The 23,697-nt window shown below is 33.5% G+C and overlaps 5 protein-coding genes across 5 annotated transcripts; all 5 read right to left on the bottom strand.

Moving 5' to 3' along the window:
- Window positions 1-182: 182 nt before the first annotated feature.
- On the bottom strand, window positions 183-2,609 carry acbp-8 (ACB domain-containing protein). Its single transcript, NM_065192.6, has 4 exons — window positions 2,531-2,609; window positions 1,433-1,541; window positions 516-645; window positions 183-466 (listed from the first exon to the last, which is right to left on the bottom strand). The coding sequence occupies exons 1-4, from the start codon at window positions 2,578-2,580 to the stop codon at window positions 324-326; spliced, it is 432 nt and encodes a 143-aa protein (NP_497593.1). The 5' UTR covers window positions 2,581-2,609; the 3' UTR covers window positions 183-323.
- A 1,263-nt stretch (window positions 2,610-3,872) lies between these two features.
- Window positions 3,873-8,452, bottom strand: Y71H2B.2 (Phosphorylated adapter RNA export protein). Its single transcript, NM_001381783.2, has 4 exons — window positions 8,359-8,452; window positions 7,173-7,382; window positions 5,692-6,300; window positions 3,873-4,260 (listed from the first exon to the last, which is right to left on the bottom strand). The coding sequence occupies exons 1-4, from the start codon at window positions 8,449-8,451 to the stop codon at window positions 4,147-4,149; spliced, it is 1,026 nt and encodes a 341-aa protein (NP_001367935.1). The 5' UTR covers window position 8,452; the 3' UTR covers window positions 3,873-4,146.
- A 460-nt stretch (window positions 8,453-8,912) lies between these two features.
- On the bottom strand, window positions 8,913-11,686 carry ppfr-4 (Serine/threonine-protein phosphatase 4 regulatory subunit ppfr-4). The gene is made up of 3 exons (NM_001384042.2): window positions 11,492-11,686; window positions 11,013-11,436; window positions 8,913-9,648 (listed from the first exon to the last, which is right to left on the bottom strand). The coding sequence occupies exons 1-3, from the start codon at window positions 11,681-11,683 to the stop codon at window positions 9,281-9,283; spliced, it is 984 nt and encodes a 327-aa protein (NP_001370777.1). The 5' UTR covers window positions 11,684-11,686; the 3' UTR covers window positions 8,913-9,280.
- A 560-nt stretch (window positions 11,687-12,246) lies between these two features.
- Window positions 12,247-12,659, bottom strand: Y71H2B.4 (Lipoprotein). The gene is made up of 2 exons (NM_065189.6): window positions 12,506-12,659; window positions 12,247-12,443 (listed from the first exon to the last, which is right to left on the bottom strand). The coding sequence occupies exons 1-2, from the start codon at window positions 12,630-12,632 to the stop codon at window positions 12,298-12,300; spliced, it is 273 nt and encodes a 90-aa protein (NP_497590.1). The 5' UTR covers window positions 12,633-12,659; the 3' UTR covers window positions 12,247-12,297.
- A 93-nt stretch (window positions 12,660-12,752) lies between these two features.
- On the bottom strand, window positions 12,753-23,605 carry Y71H2B.5 (Aminotran_5 domain-containing protein). The gene is made up of 10 exons (NM_065188.8): window positions 23,426-23,605; window positions 22,125-22,532; window positions 20,623-20,936; window positions 17,853-18,452; window positions 16,373-17,023; window positions 15,113-15,213; window positions 14,369-14,698; window positions 13,463-13,539; window positions 13,264-13,409; window positions 12,753-12,971 (listed from the first exon to the last, which is right to left on the bottom strand). The coding sequence occupies exons 1-10, from the start codon at window positions 23,601-23,603 to the stop codon at window positions 12,903-12,905; spliced, it is 2,874 nt and encodes a 957-aa protein (NP_497589.3). The 5' UTR covers window positions 23,604-23,605; the 3' UTR covers window positions 12,753-12,902.
- Window positions 23,606-23,697: the final 92 nt, after the last annotated feature.

The following is a 23,697-nucleotide window of genomic DNA, read 5'->3' as shown; positions in this document are numbered from 1 at the left end:
ACGTGCCTGCCTAATTATTGGTAAATTACTATTTGAGTGGAAATATTAGAAACAATTGGTGAGAAGAAAGTCAGATGTTCGATGCACCATGTTTTGTTCAACTTTAACAGTTCATATCCCGGATGACTTTAGTTTTCACAACAAAATTTCAACTGACAAAATACTTTTGAAATCTTTTTTATAATGTTGTAGTTGACAATTTTTTGATATCATTAAAATGAGCCGAGATATAAGCTGTTGAAATGTGCAAACAATTTAATAAGCCATGTTCACTTCATTAATTCAAGTTAATATCAAAAATTATAGAATTAACAAATTCCAGCTTAAACCCATCCCTCTGGAGGATTCCATCCGTACTTGGTCAGCGTCTGATTTGTCAGTTTGATATACTCCCGAATCGCCTCGATTTGTGTCTTTCCGCTATGCTTCTTCCAGTACTGACCGCATTTCAGAGCCGTATTTCCATCTGGAAATTTCAATAATTATTGAAAAATTAAAATATTTTGTAAGAGTACCGTAATCGCCTACAGTCGCCTGCATATAAAGTGCATTGAGCTCTTCGTAGCGTTCAGCTGGAACTTCAAAATCTCCGTGCTTTCCTTTATACCCCGCACGGCTCATTTTGTCGATCGCGTTGGCAAAGTCCTGAAAAACGAGTTTTGAAAAAGCCACAGCCTAAGCCTTAGGATTAGCCTAAGACTAAGCCTAAGCCTAAGCCCAAGGGTAAGCCTAAGCCTAAAATTAAACCTAGGACCAATCCTAAGCCTGGGTCTAAGCCTAAGCCTAAGCCTAAGCCTATGCCTATGCCTGAACCTAAGCCTACGCCTAAGCCTAAGCCTAAGCCTGAACCCAAGAGTACGCCTAAGCCTGGAACCCAGAAAACGTCGGGCGCCACATAACAATTTGATTGCAGCGCCCGACTTTTTCTGGGTTTGGTGACAAGTTTGTAGGCAGGCGTAGGTAAGCAGCATTGTTTGCAAATCCTGGAAACAACAGAATCACGTGCCTGATATACCAAAACCACTGACTGGTAGAAACGAACGAACGTCCTTCATACCGAAATGATAAAGAAACAGGAACAAAATACATAAATATGATAACACACTAGAGTCAGTTTAGTTTGGATTTCGGGGGCCAAAAAGTTGACGGAAATTTCCGAGAAAATCGAAAAATTATCGACTTTTTGAGAAATTTACAGATTTTTTCTAATCTGTTTATCACTTAAATGGGCGATCATTGGTTTATCAGTAGACATGTTAAATGTTTAAAAATAGCTATTGTTTTCGAGAAAAAACTGTAATTGCTAGACCTCCTAGACGAAAAACAATTTGGTTTGATGCCTAATTCACTATTAGAATGTTCAAAAATCGGTGGCCGAGTTTTCGCATTTTCACGGCCAAGTTAACTCGAGTGAGCACAAATTCGGGCTCACCTTAAGCCTCCACGCATCTCGATCCTCCTTATGCCGCTTCTCCCAATACATTTTGAATTCGAGTCCACGTTGGCGGGCTTCAACTTCTTCGCGTTTCCATGCTTCCCATCTTGAAAAAAATAGATTTTTTGAAATATATCTCGGCGCTAAAAATCATTTTTACTCATACGCGGTTTTCAAAAAAAAATAATTGAAAATGGAAGAATGTTTGTGAAAAAAAAACTCTTCCACGGCCTTGTGTAGATTTACGCAACTCGTGTACTCCTCGTGGAGAAGAGGATTTTAAGAAATTTGGTTAATATGCTGGCTTCAACTTTTTCGGGCTTTGTTTCTCAAAAAACAGCGGAAAATCTTAAATTTTCGGTTTTTTTTTCTGAAAATAAATTAAGAACGTGAAAATTCTTTCTGACAAAGCTGAAAACTAAAAAAAAATCATTTTTTCATGAAAATTCCGAAAAATCGTACTTTTTTCTCGGTTCTCTTGAAAAAAGTCGAAAAATTTCCGATTTTTTTCCTGAAAACACCACTAAAATTTCGGTTTTATCCGGAAAAAAAACTGAAAACAATTTTTTTTTCGCTCACGGATTTCTGGCTTCCCTCATAGATTGAAATGGAAGCGTTTGCCGAATTAGGCCATTTTGGCTCGGCCATATCTGGGGTAGATTTAAGGCGCGTTGCGTGTCGCGTCGCGGCTCATGAAGAAGGCCACGACCCCTGTGAACGAAAAATCGTAAATTTAACTTTTCAGTAAAAATACAAAAAATGTCACTTTTCTCAGTTTTCCCTGAAAAAAAATCGTAAGTCGTTTTCGATTCCAGCCAAAAAACCGACATTTTCCTCGCGGACTACACGTAAATCTCCACATGGCCGTGCATTTTCACGGCCATGTGCTTCAATTGCTCGAATATTCCAAAGCCGCCCGTGTGACATACGGTTATCAAATACGCGTATATGTGTTGCAAATTCCTCATGATTATTATTATTATTGTTCCAATAAATTATCGAACACGCGTGGGAGGCGCCGGCCCATCAATCAAGTCTCGTGTGCGAACGGCGTATCAAAGCAAAAGATACCAGAAATCACAACCCATACCATACCGAATAGTTTGCTTTCTAGCTTCCTCGAGTTTCTTACTATCGTAATCCATATTGAATGGAGTGGACTGGGAACAACGACCTAAATAGCAACCACATCTGATCAGCTGATTCGAATTAGGAGAAGAAAAAGAGAAAAATGGAAAAAACCAGAGATAATAATTTGTAAAAAAGAATAAGAAGAAGCCGAGAAGGGTCAAGGATAGTCATGTGTGGTCATCGTCAAACGAAGGCGAAAACGGAGAAAAACAAGCGCCCCCGCCGCTATCAATTTCACCTCCTCGGGAAGCTATTGCCTATGAACTATAGTGTGTCGACTTATTATTATATAGTCGACTTTATTAACTTATATTATCCATTGGGCAGGGACACATAAGAGCAAAATTGACGCCAATTTGTGCTCTTTTACAATTGGAAAAAGTGGGAAAAATGATGTAGAGGAATAACAATTGAACAACATTGGAAATGGAACATGATGTTGGATATCTGAATTGAAAAGTCAAGGATAGCAGGTTTAAATTTGAAACAGAGGGGGTTGTGGAAATTTTGGGCAGCTAACGATTTTTCCGGCAAATCGGCAAATCGGCTAATTGCCGGAATTGAATATTTCTGGCAAATCAGCAAACCGGAAAATTGTCGAATTTGCCGGGAAAACGGAAAACTGCCTGAAATTAAAATTTCCGGCAAATCGGCAAATTTCCGAAATTGAAAATTTCCGGCAAATCGGCAAATTTGTCGAAAATTAAAATTTCCGGCAAATCGGCAAAATGCCGGAATTTAATATATCCGAAAAATCAGCACATCGGCAAATTTCCAAATTTGTCGGAATGAAAATTTCTGGCAAATCGGCAAATTGTCGAAATTGAAAATTTCCGGCAAATCGGCAACTTACCGAATTTATCGAAAATTAAAATTTTCGGCAAATCAGCAAAATGACAGTATTGAATATTTCTGGCAAATTTCATACATATATTTTGAAAATTCATTAAATTCTATGAAAATATCTAAAGAAAACGGGAAAAAAGTTCAAAAAGGCACTTTTTTCGTCTTATAAAAATCCCTCTAAACATTTTCGGCAAACGGCAAATCGGCAATTTGCCGAAAATCATATTTTCCGGCAAATAGGCAAACGGGCAAATTGCCGATTTGCCGAATTAGTCGGAAAAAAATTCCAAAAAATATGTCAATTCAAAAATGTCGAGCAAAAATCCAGAATTTGATAAAACCTGAAAAATTCAAGATTTTAACAAAATTTGGCTCTAAAAAATTGGTTCAAGCGCGCCTGTTCACCTCCTCGGGAAGCTATTGCCTATGAACTATAAATACGTGTGTCGACCTATTATTATATAGTCGACTTTATTAACTTATATTATCCATTGGGCAGGGACACATAAGAGCAAAATTGACGCCAATTTGTGCTCTTTTACAAAAAGTGGGAAAAAAATGAGAAGGGGAGAAGAATAACAATTGAACAACATTTTGACAATGGAACATGATGTTGGATATTTGAGAGGTGGCCTAGAAAATAGGAGAAAACTCGACCGTCGATTTGAAAAGTGGGAGATTAAAATTGAAACAAAGAGAACAATGAGACAAAGAGTTAAACCGGGAAAATTCAATTAGACCATATCGACTGCATCGTCACTGAATGGAGCATCCACGGCGGTGGCGAGCTGCTCTTCGTTTGCCAAATCGGTTTCGGCTTGAGCGGCGAGTTCCATCGTTTTCTTCATCTGGAAATTAAAAAAATATTAGGCTTAAACCCCATTTTTCATGCTTCGAAATTTTTTTTCAGATATTTCAGAATTTTTTACGTTTTTTTATTCTAGATTAAATTTTCGAGGTAACTTTAATTTATTTTAATATTGAAAAAAAAATCGAATTTCAAGATTTTTTGCCAACAAAAATTGAATTTCACTTTTTAAAAAAATCTGGGAAATTGTTTTAAAAAAAACGTCATCAAATTTATCAAAATTAGGCTTAAAACCTATTTTTTGTTTCGAATTTTTTAAAAAGATTTTCTGATTTATTTTTTTCTGAAAAATTTGAAAAAAAAATGGAATTTTTACATTTTAGTAAGAAACGCAGTGTTTTTTCGAGATTTCAGTGTTTTTTTTTTCAATTTTTACAAAAATCGAATTCTAAGTTTTTCGCCTTTGTCGGAAAAAATCTTACAAAAAATGATAATAAAATCACAGGTGTGTCTCAACTTTCTTCAAAAATTTTAATTTTCAACTGGGAAAATCAGAAAAATACTAGAAAATTAAGAAATCTTTTTTTTTTTGCGAAAAATGTTTTTGAATACATTTTTTTAAACCGGAAAATTCAAAAAAAGTTAGAATTGTGGTACATTTTCTAGAAAATTCGTTCCAAAAAACACATTTTTTCAGATTTTCAGAATTTTTTGTAATTGTTTTTGAAAATTTCAGGTTTGATTTGTGAATTTTTATGTTAAAAATTAAAATTAAAATTTCCAAGTTTAATTTTTTAGAATTTTCTTTTGCATAATGTGATTTTTGCAATTTTTGATAAAAAATTAAAATTTTTAAAAACTAATTTTTCAGTTTTTTTCTCCAGTTTTACACTATTTTCTCAATTTGAAACGTTGAAAAATCGGATTTTTCAGGTTTTCCTGAATTTTTTGGCTGGGAATTGAAACTTTACAGGAAAATTCAATTTTCAACTAAAATAGTTGCTCAAATTCTAGATTTTTGCACTTTTTTCTCCGTTTCAAAAGTTGAAAAATCAAAATTTTAAGTATTCTCCAATTTTCTCCACTCTTACAGAGAAAAATTGGACTTTATATTGGAAAATCAATTTTCTTACATCTTCAAGCTGTCTCATATTTTTCAATTTTTCCTGAATTTTCTAATGTAATCGCCTGAAAAATCAGGGAAAACGTTCGAAAATTGACATTTTTCAGGCAAATTTTATTTTTGACGAAAATAATTGCCAAAAGCTAGAATTTTTCACATTTTTCTTTGTTTCAAAACTTGAAAAATCATAATTGTAATATTTTCCAATTTTCTCCACTCTTACAGAGGAAAATTGGACTTTATAGTGGAAAATCTAAGAATTTTCAATTTTTCACATTTTCAAAGTTTTTTTTCGATTTCTTTAAAGCTTCAAGCTCTTCAGTTTCTCCAATTTTCCTCCATCCTTACATCTTCAAGCTGTCTCGTAAACTGTTTCTCTCCCTTCTTCTTCTTAGTTCTCTCTTTTTCAGCATTCCTCATATCTCCAAAAATGCCATCCTTAATCTCTCGGCTAACCGATGAATCCATCTTGAAAAGTGTAATGAATACTCCACCGGGAGTCCGACGACGACTTCCATCCGCAGTCTTCATTCCACCATTTTGCTCGATTTCTTTTGTCTCATTGAATAATTTAATCGATAGTTCCGAGCCAATCGCGTTTGTAATCTTTTTCACCGTATCCGGATCCTTTTCTCCCATTGCGGCGGCCATCTGAGTTCCCAACTCTTTCGTACTCAAATTCGGAGCAAATTCAGCTGCAACCATAGATTCCAGTGAATACTCAGAAGCCATCAGTTGACCAGTTGTCTTTCGTGGATAAGGTTGTCGAGGACCTCCAGAATGATATCCCATTCGATCATTATATCTCTTATTTGCACCTTTCTTTCCCCACCATCCAGCTTCATCGTCTTTTGGCAGCTTCACATCGTTCTTTTTCACTCCAAAATCCTCGTTTAAAGCTGATGGAGCGTCTCCGAAGAGATCATCGCTTGCTGGGGTGACAAGGACTACGGGCTTCTGGAAATTAGAAAAATGTGATTTTTTAAAACTCTTTCTTCGAAAATTGGCTTTCTTTAAAGTTAAAGAAAATTTTTTGTCGAAAAATTGAAAGTTTTCAAAAAAAAGCAACGATAATGCTTTTTTTCAATAATGTTTCCTTAAAAATTAGATAAAATTGATGAAAATTCAATTTTTAAAGATTTTTTTTTGTTGAAACATTAGATTTTTCTTTTATTTTCCACAATTTCAAAAATTCTTGAAATCTCTGGTACAGAATTTCGAGAAAATTGCACTGGTATAAAAAAAAAGATTTTCTGCGTTTCAAATTTTTTAAAAATTAGATGAGTGATTTTTATAAATTTCAATTGGTTTTTTTCCAATTTTTCAACAAATTTTTTTTTGAAAATTAGTTTTTTTTTTTTTGGTCTGCTTCTTTTTTTTAATCGGAAAATTCAGAAATCAAGCACATTTTTTAAAGATTTTCAGAATAAAAAAAAATAATTCGAGAAAAAAACACGAGTTTGGAATAATTTGCAGTGATTTTTCCAAAATTTCAGTTTTTCTTGTAATTTTACTGCAATTTTTTCTCAAAATTTTAAAAACTGAGCAGAAAATGTTGGTTTTCGTAGCTTTTTGCTAGAAAACTAGTTTTTTTAGAATTTTTAAATTAAATTCAATTATTTTTCTGACAATTAATATACATTCATTTTCAAAAATTGCTTTTTACTGCAATTTTTCCAAAAAAAAAAAAAGGCAACATTTTTTTTTTAAATTAAATTATTTTTTCAAAAAAAGCAGCTGAAAACACCAATTTTGCGCATTTTTCTGATAATTTTTGCCAGAAAATCGCATTTTTTCCAATAAAATCCCAGAAATTCAAGCTTCCTCACATCGAACACCTCATTCTTTTTCTTTTGATTAGCATTTCTCGATTGTTTCCGCTGAAATTCGTCCTGTGGCATCAAATAAGATTCAGGACCACGTGAAACATTTGGCTGCTTTCTTGATGTTCGATCCAAATTAATTTGTTGACCTTTTTCGAGAAGTTGCTCCTCGAGCAACATATCTGACCACATGTTTTTCGACTTTTTTGCCGGTTCCTGGAAATTTTTTTAATATTTTTCAATAATTATTTACAATTTTCGGGTATTTTTCTTTGTTTCAAAAAATTATATTAATCGTATTTTCTATTTAAAAAATGAAATTAATTTTTTTCCGATTTTTTAATTAATAAATTGATAATTTCTGATTTAGCTTTAAAAAAAATCAAATTTTCGGTCTATTTTCTTAATTTTTGAGAGAAACTTAAGCTTTGAAAATTTGAAAATAATTTTTTCAAAGTAGAAATTTCTCTCAAAAAAATTAGAAAATAGACCGAAAATTAGATTTTTGATTATTTTTAACACTAAATCAAAATTATCAATTTATTAATTAAAACATTGAGAAAAAAATAATTAAAACCGGTTTTTTTTAATAGAATGTTTTTTTATTTTACTCTTCAGTTCCTGTTATTTGTATAACTCTTTTTTTCAGTTTTTTTTTGAGTGAAATTCAATAAAGCTAGTTTTTAAGCGCTTTTTTCGAATTTTTTCAAGTTTTTAATCGAAAAATCGCCAAAAAAATTGAGGAAAATTGCTAAAATTTTATCGGAAATACATTTTTTAAGAAAAATCTTTTTTTTTTTCAAAAAATTGAGTAAGAATGTAAAAAATGGATATTTTCTCAGAATTTTGAAGACAAAAGTAGCTTTTTGCCGATTTTTCGATTAAAAATTGAAAAAAAAAAGTTTTGATTTTTTCTGAAAAGAAACTGTTCTAAAAAATTTTTATTTTCTGAAAAATCCGAAAAAAGTGCTTAAAATCTTGTTTTATTGAATTTTTTACAAAAAAGTTTCAAAATTTCGTCAAAAATAGTTTTTTTTAAGAGAAAATCCGAATTGTGAAACTTTTTCTTGATTTTTTCGGTTTTTTTTTAATCAAAAATCGAAATTTGTTACGAAAATGGTTAGTTTTTGCCAATTTTTTCATTTTCAAGGTAGAAAATCCCCGATTTTCAGCCAAAAATCGTGCTCCTTACAGCTTTCAGATCCTCATCTTCATCTTTATTGATCGGAAGTCTCTCTTCATCGGAATCTCCTTCCGAATCGTGACGACGCTTACGGAATGCCATTCTGAAATTTTTTTTTTCTGAAAATCTGAAAAATATTTTGGAACTTATGTATAAAAAAGGTAAAAACCCTTTAAAAATGCAAAAAAAAATATAATAAAATATAATTATTTACAGTTTCACATTTATTCGAAACGAAAATAAGACGCCGTATAAAAATGTCGATTTACGCGGCTCGTGAACTCCCCGAAGTGAAGGGAACTTTTTTTTGGAAAAATCCGATTTTTTTTTTGAAAAAAACTCTTGCTAAAATCCGCAATTTTTATGGAAAATTTTGAGAATTTTCAGGAAATTCGGCGAATTTTTTTTTGAGACTTCTTAGTGAAAAATCCTCAATTTTTTGAATTTTCCCAAAAAAAAACCAGTGATTTTTGAGAATTTCAAAGAGAACACCGCGGTTTTATTGAATTTTTTCAGAATTTTCAAAAAAACGCAAATTTTCAAGTTTTTTGAAAGAAATATCTGAAATATCTCTATTTGAATAATTTATTTTTCAAAATTTTCGAAAAACCTGGAATTTTTTGAAATTTCCAGAAAACCGCAATTTTATTGATTTTTTTCTAGAAAAATATCGTAAAAAACGGATAATTGCAGATTTTCGCGGAAAAAATTTTCAATAATTTTATCAAAAAATTTTTTCCCATAAAAACTGCAATTTTTTTTTAATTCTCAAAATAATCCGCCGAAAATTGCCAATTCTGCAATTTTTCCATTCAAAAAATGCAGATTTTTCAAAATTTTTCGCCTTCTCCTCGTGAAGTACACAAGCCGCGTAAATCGACACATGCGGGAGCTAGGAATCCCGCGTAAAAGTAGAGATCTACAATATAATTTATCCTTTATTGTGCATATTTCCCCATCCACGTCGATGATCATCCTTATATTCATCCCAACGCATCGCCTTCGCTCTCGCCTCGTCATCATCAACCTCTTCTTCGGATTCTTGAGCTTCTGCCCCGGCTGGAGCCGACGATTGTGGAGCATTTTGTGGATTATGACCGAATTTCTGATGATACCATTCATCGACACTCATCGCTGGAATTCCTGGATATCCGAGCCCAAAGACCTGCTTCTGTTGAGCATCTCTGGTAATAATGAAGGGTTTAAGTGTTGGAACTGTCTTTGTTGCTGGTGGTGGAGCTGGATGACGATGTGGGTGAGATGCTCGTTCAGCCATCATTTTCAGCAGTGGAAGCTCGTCTGAAAATTGTTTTCCGTTTTTAAAAACGTCGCTTTCTGCTCTAAAAGGCTTAAAAGGCTTGGCCATGAAGAACTGAAAATTATTCAAAACTCGAAAAATTCAATTTTTCAGGGTCATTTTGAGGCTCTAAAAACTATTAAAAAACTTTTTTACTGACAGAAAATTAAAAAATTTGCAAAAAATAAAAATAATAATTAACTTATTATTTAAATTTTTTTTATTTTTTTGTTTAAAAAAATTTCGAATTTTCAATTATTCAAAAATTGGAAAAAAATTAGACAATTAACAGGAAAATTCATTTCTTTTATCAAATGTGGTTTATTTTGATTTGAAAAATCAGAAAATATATAGTTTTCTTCTACAAACAAAAAAATGACCAAAATACGACCAAATCGGAGATTTTAGCTAAATTTTGGACTTTTTTCTTGTTTGTAGAAAAAAAATGATATATTTTCTGAAGTTTTTCATCAAAATAAATTTTTTTTTCGATTTTTGAATAATTAATTTTTTTAATTCAAAAATCGAAAAAAAAATTTAGATTTATTTTGATGAAAAACTTTAGAAAATATATCTTTTTTTTCTACAAACAAGAAAAAAGTCCAAAATTTAGCGGAAATCTCCGATTTGGTCGTGATTTGATCATTTTTTTGTTTGTAGAAGAAAACTATATATTTTCTGATTTTTCAAATCAAAATAAACCAGATTTGATAAAAGAAATGAATTTTCCTGTTAATTGTCTAATTTTTTTCCAATTTTTGAATAATTGAAAATTCGAAATTTTTTTTACAACTTTCTAATTTTAAAGGAGTTTTGCAAAAATTTAAAAAATGAGTTAATTATTATTTTTCCTTTTTTTGCTTTTTTTTTAATTGTCTGTGGGTAAAAACGAATTTTATAGCTCTTAGAGCCTCAAAATGACCCTGAAAATTGAATTTTTCGATTTTTTAAAATAATAGTTTAAAAAAATTACAAAAAATCTTTAAAAAGCAGCGTCGCACAGAAAAATAGTTTTTTTCTCGAATAAAAGATCATAATTTGAACATATTTGCTGTTTTTCTGTGTTTTGGTTACCATTCGTCTGGAAACATCGTTAAATTAATGAAAAAATGTGCGAAATCCGGAAGTTTAGCTAAATTTAGCCATTTTTCTCCTTATTTTCCATGAAATTCGGCATTTCGAAGCCATTTTGAGCATTTTTAGAGCAACAAAACGATTTTTCAAGCAAAAATTCCAGTTTTCTTCGAGTTCTCAGAAAAAAAATATGATAACATTGCGTTTTTCTGCCAGAAAATCACATTAATTCCGATTTTTCGTGATTTTTAAAAATAATTTTTCCATGGAAACTAGGCGATATTCTACACACCATCAATCGCCTGCAACTCCTCGTAACATCTTTCACTCCAGAACAATAACTGAGTAATATAGAGCTCTCTGAGATTCTGCTCATCAATTGAAACGGCTTCCAGCTGCTTTTGGATCCTGAGCTCCGCCATTTTGAGCTCTTGCTTCTTCTTGTGACGCTCCAACTTCAATCTTCTGATCTCTTCAACTGCAAGCTTCGGCTTCTCCTTTAAATTTTGCTCTTCTGTATCCTCATCTTCCCATGGTAATCTGGTGGTGATCAGGCACAAATCTCGGAGGCGATCCAGAAAATTTCGCATATAAATTTTGGATTTTCTCAGTTCGTCGAGCTTCAGGCCGGGCTCAGTCATCAAATTTTGGTGGAGAATTCCCAAAAAACATGGGACAAGGAGATAGGGCAGCGAGTTTGTTGGAACGTCTTCAATCTGAAAAAAAATCATTTAATTTCAGAAATAATCTTTTTTTTTTTCGATAAAAAACCTGCTCATTCGACGAAAACAATCTCATCTGATTCACAAGCTTCGTGACCAACTGGAGATTATCAATTCCCGTTTTGATGCGAGGTTGGAGCTCCGGGGTGGAAAAAATCCCATCTTCAATATCGCCGATCACCTTTTTGCTCGGATCGTAAAGCGCTTGCAAGGAAATTTCTTCATCTGATAGCTCTGACATGCTCTGAAATTTAAATAATCAATTTTTAATTGAACAAACGAGGAAAAATTCAGGTTTCGCAGAGAAAACCCGTTTTCAGTGAGCGAAAATTTTTCAATAAACAAAACGAAAATAGAAAACACCCGATTTGACGACACTTGTGCAAACACCCTCACGCAATATTGCACAGATTTCTGAAAAAACAATTTTTTGTTTTTTTCTGGAACACATTTTACAACTTTTCAGACGGAATTTTCGGTTTTTTATCGAAATTTATGGAGAAAACGTTCAAAAAAACTCAAATTTGCTTGTTTTTAAAGGGTTTTTATGGGAAATCGTGTCATTTTTCCTTTAACAACGGAAAAACAATTCAAACACTGTCAAAATGACCAAAAATCATATTTAATAAAACGTTCAAAATGTTTCGGAAAACGCTTTATTTCGAGTCAAAAAGTGGAGAAACTCGTTTTTTTGAAAGTCTTCGATTATGGCCGCAGAGGCTCAAAAAGTGGCGCAAAATCACTTTTCCCGCGCGAAATTTGAAAAATTATCTCAAAAAAGAAGAAAATCGCCGAAAATTTAGTCTAAAAAATTGGCTTTATTGGAAAAAAATTAAAACATCAAAATCCAATTATTTAATAGACTTTATCGTTCTTGAGCAGCTTCTCCGGGAAGCATCTCTTGAGGCACTCAACAGTGAAGCAGCAGACATCATCCTTCGGGAATTCCTTGTACGAGCAGTTGTTCTTCATGGCACAGCACGCGGATTTGTAGGTGCTATCTGAAATTAATTATGAATCTTTTGAAACAAAACACAAAAAATCAATAAATAAAAAAACTTACAATCCTCAACAGTGCATGGGGATTGCTCCAAGCCGTAACGGCAGAACATATTCATATATTTATCGAAATTCTTGCATGACGAGGCGAAGGAAACGAGGAGAACGAGGAAAATCAAGGCGATCCGCATTCCGGCGGCAGACTGGCTCGGAGCTTTGGAGCTTTGGAGCTTGAGAGCTTTGAGCCGGCTTCCGATGGAACAGCTGACTAACTTTTTACTCACTTTTTCATCAATGTGTCAGTTGTCGGTTTTATTTTTGAAAGTTTTTATTCAACAAACCAAAACATCAAAAAAACATTCAAACGCTCAAGGACGAATTACGATTAACATTTAACAACAAGAAAAATATTTAAATATTTTTTTTAATAGGAAAATTTTAATTTTTATAGGAAAAATTCCCTATGACATTTCCTTCACAATATTATGCACCGCCTGGCTCCGCATCACGCTGGTGTGCGCCGAATCAACCTGGAAAACATTTATTAGATTTGAAAAAAAGAGCTCAAGGGGGCTCAGAGTCCCTCTTATATTTAAATGGAAGAGTTTTCAGCTTGGGAAGCTCGGCCGCGACGCAGCTGCATGCGGAGCGGCTCAGACGAACACATTGATTTTATCATTTTCTGGTAGAAAAAAAAACAGAATCAACGTTTTTGCCTGAGCCGCTCCGCGCGCTGCTGCGTCGCGGCCGAGCTTCCCAAAACTCTGCCATTTCAAGGGACATCCCGCGTTACTAGAGCTTGAAAACCCATAAATCACCCACCAAAAGCAGTGGTTTCAGAGCAGATCTCAGTGAATTAAACAAGTCGGGGAAGATGAGCTCCTGCTGAGCCAGGAGCTGCTTGACACGGTGACGTTCGGTGGCCTGGTTGAAGCATGCCGGGCAGTTTTCCGCGACAACTGGGAGTTCTGGAAAATTATTTATTTGGAGATAAATTCAAAAAAAAAATCGCTGAAAATACTTTTATCCTCGGCGAAATTTCGTAGAGCCTTCTCGCGAACCATCACCAGCGGTCGAATGACTCGAAGAGCTCCGTCTCTGGAAAAAAATTGAAATTCCTTTTGAAATCGACGTGAAAACGCGCTCCACGGACAATTGGTAACGCTCCGCCCCCAACAGTTGGGTCTCGTTAGGAAAATTTTCAATTTTCCATCGATTTTATTGATTTTTTCGTCGAACTTATGTTATTTTATAAATTTCGGCATAAAAATTTATTAAACTAATGAAAAACGTGACAAAAACATTTGAATTTAAAGTTTTGTCTACAAATACCTAACGAGACCCGCCTGTTGGGGGCGGAGCGTATTTTTCTGGAAAATATACGATTTTTCAGTGTTTTCCAGGAAAGATCAAGTTATTTTCCCAATTTTTTGTTTTTTTGAACACGGTAGTCATTACTGTAGTTTTCGCTGCGAGATATTCTGCACAACACATTTGACGCGTAAAATATCTCGCAGCGAAAACTACAGTAATCACTACTGTAAGTGTGGATTTACGAGCTGCCGCCAAGCCCCGTAAATCGACACCTACAGTAGTCATTACTGTAGTTTTCGCTGCGAGATATTTTGCGCGTCAAATGTGTTGTGCAATACGCATTCTCAGGATTTTGAGTTCAAAACATTTGGAAAATATTTCGATTTTATCGTAAATTTTCCATAAAAATCCGCCCCCAAGAGTCGGGTCTCGTTAGGTATTTGGTGGCAAATCAATCTTTTTTCATTTTCGGTGAATTTTTGAAAGGAAAATCTTAAACATCGACTGATTTTTGGTGTTTCTACCTGAAAAACAACGAAATTTAGATTAATTTCAGGATTTTCGTCTCAAAAAACTCGAACAAAAATCGATTTTTCTAATTTTCAGTACTAACTTCGTCGTATACTGAGCCTTCATCGTGCTCAAATTTCCATTCTGAAAAGCGGCAATGAAGAAGCTTTCAGCAAGATCATCCAAATGTTGTCCCATCGCCAGAACATTCCATCCGTGTAATTGTGCGGCGGCGGCGAGTCGGCCACGCTTCATTCGACTACAAAACGCGCAAATCGATCGGAGTCCGGGCGTTTTTCGGGCGGCTCCAATAATATCCTGCTCTTCGTAGAAATAATCAATATTGAGCCGTCGACAATACTCGATTAATGGGCGTGGATTGTATTCTGCAGATCCTGGATCAACGGTGATTGCACCGAGTTCGAAGGAGGTGCTGGAAATATGAATTTTTTTTCAAAAATTTCCGACGAAAAATGACAATTTTCGCCATATTCTGAGCACATGGGTCTCGCCACGAGCTACAGTAACTCGTGTCGATTTACGGGTGCGCTGAAATAAGGCTCCGCCCCCGAGCCAAGGGTCTCGTTAGGTTCTACATTGTTTTTGAAGATTTTTGAGCCGAAATTGATAATTTCATGTAAAAATCATAACGAAAAAGGCAAAAATTCTTGAAAAAATTTGAATATACACTATTGCCGCCAAATACCTAACGAGACCCAGCTGTTGGGGGCGGAGCGTTGTCAATTGTCCGTGGAGCGCGTTTTGACATCGATTTCATTCAAAAAAAAAAATTTCTGCGCTGCTCGTAAATCGACACAAGTCGTGGCGAGACCCAGATATTTCATACCTTCTAGCCTTATTACAGCGTTGTTGATAGTGCCGTAAAATGTGAAGAAGCGATAGAGAATCCTTGCCGCCGGAGAGACACACAAGAACTTTGTCGCCGTCCTGGAAATTATTCGAAACTTTAGTTCGGCAAATTCGGCAAATTGCCAGTTGGCCGATTTGCCGGAAAATTTCAATTCTGGGAATTTGCCTATTTGCTAAAAATTTCCAATTCCGGCAATTAGCCGATTTACCTTCACTTTCGGCAAATGCCACTTTTCCGGCAAATTGGGCAAATTGCCGGTTAGACGATTTTCCGGAAATATTCAATTCCAGCAAATTCGGCGATCTGCCGGAAATTATAACATTCGACAACTGCCGCTTTCATGGCAAATTCGGAAAATTGCCGAAAATTTTCAATTCCGGCAAATTCGTCAAATTGCAGGTTGGACGATTCGCCGGAAATATTCAACTCCGACAATTTGCCGATTTGCCGGAAAATTTCAATTCCGGCAAAATCGGCAAATTGTCAGTTGAACGATTAGCTTGAAATTTTCAACTCTGGCAAGTTGCCGATTTGCCGGCAATTTTTACTTTCGGCAATTTGCCGCTTTTCCGGCAAATTCGGTAAATTGCCGGAAATTTTAAATTCCGGCGAAATTCCCATTTGCCGGCAATTTTTCAATTTTCGCTTTTCCGGCAAAATCGGCAAATTGCAGGTTACCCGATTTGCCGGAAATTTTCAATTCCGGCAAATTCGGCAGATTGCCAGTAGAACGGTTAGCTTGAAATTTTCAACTCTGGCAAGTTGCCAATTTGCCGGAAATTTTTATTTTTGGCATGGCCGCTTTTCCGGCAAAATCGGCAAGTTGCAGGTTAGACGATTTGCCGGTAATTTTCCATTCCGGTAATTGCCACTTTTCTGACAAATTCGGCAAATTGCCGCAAATTTTAACTTTCGGCAAAATTGACAAAGGTTGAACAATTTGCCGGAAATTTTAAATTCCGGCAACTTCGGCGAATTGCCGGTTGGGCGATTTGCCGGAAATTTTCAATAAAAATTGCTTTCGGCAAAAACAAATTCGGTAAATTACCGGAAACTGCCGGTGGCCAAATTGTCGGAAATTTTTGATTCCGGCAACTTGCTGATTTGCTAAAAAATTCCAATTCCGGCAAAATCGGCAAGTTGCCGGTTGGACGATTTGACGTATATTTTCAATTCCGGCAAATTGCCACTTTTCCGGCAAATTGGAAATTTTTATTTTTGGCAAATTCGACTAACCCTAATCATCTTGAGCTGATGAATAATGTCTGTAACTTTCTTGTACATTTCCAACGACGGAATATGCCATTCTTGAAGCCGTTCGTCTTCTTTACTCAAATTCTCCACACGTCTCACGATGACCCGCTTATTCCAGTCTTCCATCTGCTTCACCTCCTCAGCTTCAGCAGCATCGCCCACGTCTTCTGAAGCTTTCAGCTTATCTGATTTCAGATAACAAATCACATCGTCACAAATCACTTCACACTCTTCTTGCGGAGCTTCTTGATGCTGCTCGGATGGAATTTCTTGATGTGAAGCTTCTTCTGTATACTTTCTCGGTTTAATCACACACATCGGAAATGAAACCGCCCGTCCAGCTCGAGCTTCAGCCACCTCAATCGGAAGAACAAACCACCGAAGTTCGTGATATTCCGAATTAATCGCCAGTCTTCCATCTGGAATTTTCGAGATATTCAGAGCATCCGACGACTCTTGAGCCAACACTTTTGCCGCTTCCAGGCATTTCTTCATATCAGGCACTTCTGGAACAGCCAAAGGCTTAGTTTTCAGGCCGGTTGGGGTGAATTGAACATGTCCGAGCCATCGTCTTCCATGAAATACTCGTTGATTTTGATGATGCCATTCACCGGTCTCACAGTTTACTTGGTACTGAAATTGGAGAGATTATGATCTACTATCACAAAATTTTCATTCTCAAAAATGTAAAGAATTTTTTTTGAGAAAATTCGAAAAATTGAATTTATGGAAATTGTCGATTTTTCCAAAAATTCCCAAAAAATTGCGGATTTTTTTGGGAAAATTCTCAAAAAATTGAGAATTTTAAATTTTTTTCTATGTACGAAAAAATTTTGAAAATTCGCCAAAAATTGCTTTGTTCTAAAATTCTCCAAATTTTCGGAATTTTTGAAGGTTTTGTACAAATTTTACTATAACTTCTCTATAATTGTCTGAAAATTGATAGAATTTATTGGAATAAATGGAAAAATGAACGGAAATGTTTAATTTTCATGAAAATTTGAGCATTTTCGAAGAAATTCAACCAAATTTCCGAGAATTCCAGAAATTTCAGTGAAAATTCAGAAATTCTACTGTCTCAATTTTTTTTTTTGAGAATTTTCAGAAAAATCTTCAATTTTTGAATTTTTCTGAAAAAAAAAGTGTATTTTTTAAAAATAATTTCCGGAAAAATTGGTTGTTTTTTGAATTTTGAAAAAAAAAATTTTCGGAAAAAATCGGTAATTTTTCTCGTTTCACGTGGTGCCAGAGTATCTCATTTTGGCTTGATCTACGTAGATCTACAAAAAATGCGGGAGAAGAGACGCAGAGTTCGCATGGCTGACATCACATTTTTTGGACAAAAAATTCCCGCATTTTTTGTAGATCAAACCGTGATGGGACAGCCTAGCACCACGTGGCTTTAAAAAATACTTCTCCTCGTGGAGTACACAATTTGCGTAAATCGACACAAGGCTCCTACCAAGTGCAAAAAGTCGGCCGCATGTTTTGCAATAAATCGAATAGCCTCCAAAATCTCATCGACTTCCGCCATCTTGAAAAAATAAGGAAACGAGATTCTCGTGAATCCAGGTCTCAGGAATTCCTGTTGCGAGTATTCAGCTTGCCGCCGGAGGTGTGTTCTATCGAGATCTGGTGATTCTTGAATTGCGCTCACAAATCTCTGTGACAGCTCTTCATCGATTCCGAGAAGCTTCTGAGAATACGGACCAGCACACATACATCCAGCACGAGTTTGAATTCCAAAAAGATCATTTAACAGAACAGAAATATAATTATGATGGAAGAACAGTTGACTTTGAGGATCACGAATTAGGAATGAGAATACTGGGAGACGATGATCTACGACCGATGGACCGAGAAGTACAAGATTCTCAATGGTTCTGATCTTCTGAAGGACGAGATGTGAAATTGAGGATTCGAGATTTTTAATGGTATCCTCTCCAATTGATCGTTTCATTTTCACAGCCATTGCCAATCGGACAGCTCCAACTGCATCAGCAGTGCCACCTTCTTCTCGATGTTCAACTTCTTTCAAATACCATTCGTCTGTGGAATTCACCTGAAATTGAGAATTTTTTGAAATTTTTGTAAAAAGTGAAAAAAAATTCCATTAAAAATTTTTTAATGTAAAAAAAAATTGGGAATATTGTTTTTTTTTATCTTTAAAGAAATTAAAAAATACATTTTTCGAAATAAAATTGCAGATTTTATTTTAAATTCAAAAAGAAAACTTGTTTTTTTTTCTAATTTTCAAAGAATTGTGGTTTTTCCGGAAAATTTTCAAAAAAATGCACAAAAAAAAATGATTTTTAAAAAATTCCGAAAAATTACAGTTTTTTGTCAAAAAAAAATTGGAAAAATTAATCAAATTCTTAAAGGGGGAGTAGAGTTTGTGGGGAAATATATGTTTCTGACTCTAATTTTGCCCCTGATGCCGAATATCGATGTGAAAAAATTCAAAAAAATTTCCCTGATTTTATATTAATTTTTAAAATCCGAAAATTAATTGGATGCCTATATGTGAGTTTTCAAACGCTGAATTTTCCCGCCAGAGACGCCCCGCCCACGAAACCGTGCCGCAGGTGTGGGTTTACGAGGTGAATATTTTCCTTCTATTTTTATTTTATTTTATACCGATTTTCGTCGATTTTTCTCATTTTTTCGCTGTTTTATATTGAAATTTTTGTTATTTCTCTTAAATTATGCCTTTCTATTGATGAAATGCACAAAATTCCATGAAAAATTCCATTTTCAGCACAAATTCGACGGAAAACGAGGAAAATCGCGGAGACACGACGATTTTTTGGAAAGAAAGCACTTCTTATAGAAAATATTATTTAAAAAACAATTGAAAAGTAAGAATCGCTAAATAATTCAGCCTGAAACATCCTAAAAATCATCAGTATGTCGACTTATTCGGCAAATATCTTACTATCGTAATAAATTAAATTAAACTTCCTATTTTAATCCTAGTGCTTATCAATAGTCTCTTTATAAATCTCAATAACGAAAGTTCTCCACATTAATACAAACATTTAACATTTCAGTTATCCGGAACACGTTGATTCGTCGCGCTCCCGAGGACAATCTTCGATTTTTGTAGTTTTTTTACCCAAAAATGTTTTTTTTGTAAAGTTTATTGAATATAAACAGTCTTATAATAAATTTACTTGTTTTGTCTAAAAAACAAAAGCATTACACACGAATAAGTAATAGATTTATTGTCCACGGTTGACTCCACCTTGTTTCCCGTCGAATTTGTGCTGAAAATGGAATTTTTCATGGAATTTTGTGCATTTCATCAATAGAAAGGCATAATTTAAGAGAAATAACAAAAATTTCAATATAAAACAGCGAAAAAATGAGAAAAATCGACGAAAATCGGTATAAAATCAAATAAAAATAGAAGGAAAATATTCATCCCGTAAACCCACACCTGCGGCACGGTTTCGTGGGCGGGGCGTCTCTGGCGGGAAAATTCAGCGTTTGAAAACTCACATATAGGCATCCAATGAATTTTCGGATTTTAAAAATTAATATAAAATCAGGGAAATTTTTTTGAATTTTTTCACATCGATATTCGGCATCAGGGGCAAAATTAGAGTCAGAAACATATATTTCATCACAAACTCTACTCCCCCTTTAAAGAATTTTCTCAAAAAAGAGGCTTTTTTCTTTGAAAAATTCGGAAATTGGTGGTTTTTTTTCAAAAAATTCTTACATACATTGAGAAAAATTTTTTGGGGGGTTTCTGGAAAATTTTGATTTCCAAATTTTTTTAAAATGCCAAAAAAAAGAGGATTTTTCTGAAAATTCTTATAAAAATTATTAGAAAATTCTAGGAATATATTTTCAAGAAAAATCAGTGATTTTTTATTATTTTTCTCCGAACAACTGCAATTTACAAATACTTTTCCATAAAAAAATTGGGGATTTTTTAAAATTTTTGCTAAAAAATCCACGATTTTTTTATTATTTCCAAAAAAATAGTAATTTTAAAACATTTTTTGTATTTTCCAAAAAATAGGGTAATTTTTCAAAGAATTCTCGAGAAAATCTGTAAATTCTCTTGTTTTTTGAGATTTTTTTTGTAAAAATTCCCAATTTTTTTGGGGATTTTCCTGAAAAATCAATAATTTGATTTCCTTCTCCTCGTGGAGTACACAAGCTGCGTAAATCGACACATAGTCGTGTCGATTTACGAATTGATTCAATTTTTCAATACGTACAAAGAAAACCGTTCCACCACCAATTCTCTTCGGCTTAGTCGCCTGAATTATCGATTTTTTGACAATCAGAACACCCGGAGAGCTGACACCGCCTGGAAATTTGTGTCCCGAGAAGAAAACTGCATCCAATGGGTATGTACCATTAACTAAAATTGGAATATATGGAGCCGCCGATGCAAAATCCCAAATCGCAATTGCATCGAACATTTTCAGAATTTTTGTGACATTTTGAATATCGATTAGGATTCCGGTAAGGTTGGAGGCTGCACAGAATGTTCCGATGATTTTGATAGATCCATGGGATTCTCGGATTTCTGGAAAATTGTTTTAAAAAATATGGAAATGGATAGATTTTTTAAAGGAATTTTTTGAAAAATGTTTTTTGATTTTCAAAAAAGTGGTTTTTTTCTTTGAAAAATTCGGAAAATCGCGGATTTTTTTTATAACAAAAATTTTTTTTTTCGGAATTACAATTCAGATTCTCTGAAATTCAGATATATTTTGTATTTTTCCAATAATTCTTTTGAAAATTTCAGATTTTTTATCAAAAAAAAGAATTATCAAAAAATTCGAAATACCGCAGGGTTTTTCTGGAATTTTTTAATTTAAAAAATTCATTAAAATGCCAAATAAAATAGAAAATTTGTGAGCTTTAAAAAAAAGAAAAGAAAAATCAGTAATTTTTGAGAATTGTTATAAAAAATTAGCGATTTTACGTATTTTCATTAAAAAAATCTGCAATTCTTTGATTATTTCCAAAAAAATTTCAATTTTTCATAGGATTTTTAGGAATTTTTCAATTTTTTTTTCAGAATAAAAACTATGTTTTTTTGGAGAATCGGAAAAAATCGAATGTTTTTTAAATTTTAGATAACTTTTTTTTTTCTGAAAAAATTGAAAACTTTGGGAAATTTATTTATTTTTCGGTTTTTTTTTGTTGAATATTGTTTTAAAATATTTAATTTTTAGTAATACATATTTTTAGAATTTTTGCGATAAATTTTTTTCCCGAAAATTGGAAAAATAATTGGCTTTTTTTGGAGAATTTTGAAATTTTTTGTAATTTTTCTGAAAACTAATTTTTTTTTCTGAAAGAATACAAAATTTCCAGAATATTTTTTTAAAAATCCTAGTTTTTTTGTTGAGAAATTACAGATTTTTTTCTAAAAAGGTAAATAAAGTTTTTTTCAGAATTTCGAATTTTCTGAAATTTTCAAAATAAAATTCCCAGTTTTTTGTTTAATTTTATGGGGTTATTCAAGTAGTGTCGGAAAATTTAAAAAAGTGTAGAAAAATTACGTCACAACTGTTAAAATACTTAAAAACATGTATTTTAATACATTTTGCTACATTACTTGAATAACCCCATTAGGAAAATTTTCAGAGAAGTCCAGAATTTTTTTTCTGAAAATTTTGGAGTGTTTCTTTTTTATTCTTCTAAAAATACAGCCATTAAAATTTTTCGTAATTTTCTGTAAGTAATTCCATAGCAAAATGCTTGCCTTTGAGCACATTTTGCAAATGCACCAAGTCAATCTGTCCATTCTCGAGCTCTTCAATATTTCTGCATTCTTTTGCAATTTTCCGCCACGGCAGAAGATTACTATGATGTTCTTGACTGGAATGTACCACTATAACTTCTTCATCATCCTTCCCATCACTCATTAAATGAACAAGAAGCTCAACAGCACAAGTTGATCCACTTCCAGTAAATATTACAGAATCCTGATCACCACATCCACTGAATGCACGGATTTCTTGTCTCGCTTCGTGCATGAAAAGTGTCGTTTGCTCGGCGGTTACTGTAACGGAGCTATGAGTATTTCCGTAGAATGGAAGGACTTCGTGTTGAATGTATGTTTCGATGGAGGTGAATGCACGGGCACTTGCTGTATAGTCACAGTAAGTCACTGGAAAATATAATAATTTTTGAAAAACTTTCTGAAATTTCCGAAATTTTTATTATTTTTTTTTTCATTTTTTTTAATTTCCGAAGAATTTCCACGAATTTCTCTTTTTCCCTGAGCTTAAGCAATTTTTATGAAATTTTTGGAAAAACATTTCGATACTTTTTGAAAATTTCCGACAAAGACATCCTTAAAATTCCAAGACTTTTCTAAAAATTTTATGGACATTTTTTTTTCTGGATTTTTAAGAATTTTTGGGAATTTCTCATTTTTCTAAGCCCAAGTCTAAGCTAAGCCTAAGCCTGAGCCTGAGCCTAAGGCCCAAGCCTAATTTTTGATAAATACAAAAAAGTATGCGCCTTTAAAGAGTACTGTACTCCCGAAAATCCAATTTTTTGGAATTTTTTACTGTTTTTTCCTAAAAATTCAAAAGATTTCAATATTTTTGTGCTGAAAATCTGGAAAAAAACCGAATTTTTCTCAATATTCAATTTTTTCGATGAAAGTACATTTTTTAAATCTGGATTTTTTAGAAAATTGCAAAAAAAATTTTTGATCAATTTTCTGATTTTTTTTTCAACTTTCAGAAATTTCCAGAATTTTCCTAGCGATTACTGGATTTTTGTGAAAATTTAGAAAATTCTCGGGTTTTTTTCTGCAACTTTCTATTTTTTTTAAATAAAAAAGTCTACTATTTTCGGGTTTTTTTTCCTGAAAAATACGAATTTTTTGAATAAAAGTGTCTAGAATTCTTTTCCGAGAAATTTCCAATTTTTTCGTCACTCTCAAAAAAAATATGTATTTTTTCCGAAAAATGGGAAAACAATTTTTTTCAGAATTTTTGAAGAATTCCCGCTTTTTCTTGTAATTTATCACAAATCGTGCATTTTCAGCACCTTTTCTTGCTCCAAATGGTCCATCCATAACAGACTTCCGTCCAATTTCATCGTTTCTCATCCAACTTAAAAGCTCCGTGGAATTTGAATTTTCTGCTCCTCGAGCTCCTAGAGCTTCTTCTTTTTCTTCTTGAGAGAAGATATCCGGAATATTCTCAGCAAACTTTCGAGATCCCATATCTGAATAAACTGAATTAGTGGTGAGAAGAAGGAGAAGCTCAACTTTTTTATGTTTTTTTTTGGGGCTCAAAAAGGGAAAAATGGAGCAAAAA

The sequence above is a fragment of the Caenorhabditis elegans genome, chromosome III (genome assembly GCF_000002985.6).
Source record: "Caenorhabditis elegans chromosome III".
NCBI lineage: Eukaryota > Metazoa > Nematoda > Chromadorea > Rhabditida > Rhabditidae > Caenorhabditis > Caenorhabditis elegans.
The sequence above is the reverse complement of the archived record's forward strand: the minus strand, read 5'-3'. Positions and strand labels throughout refer to the sequence as shown.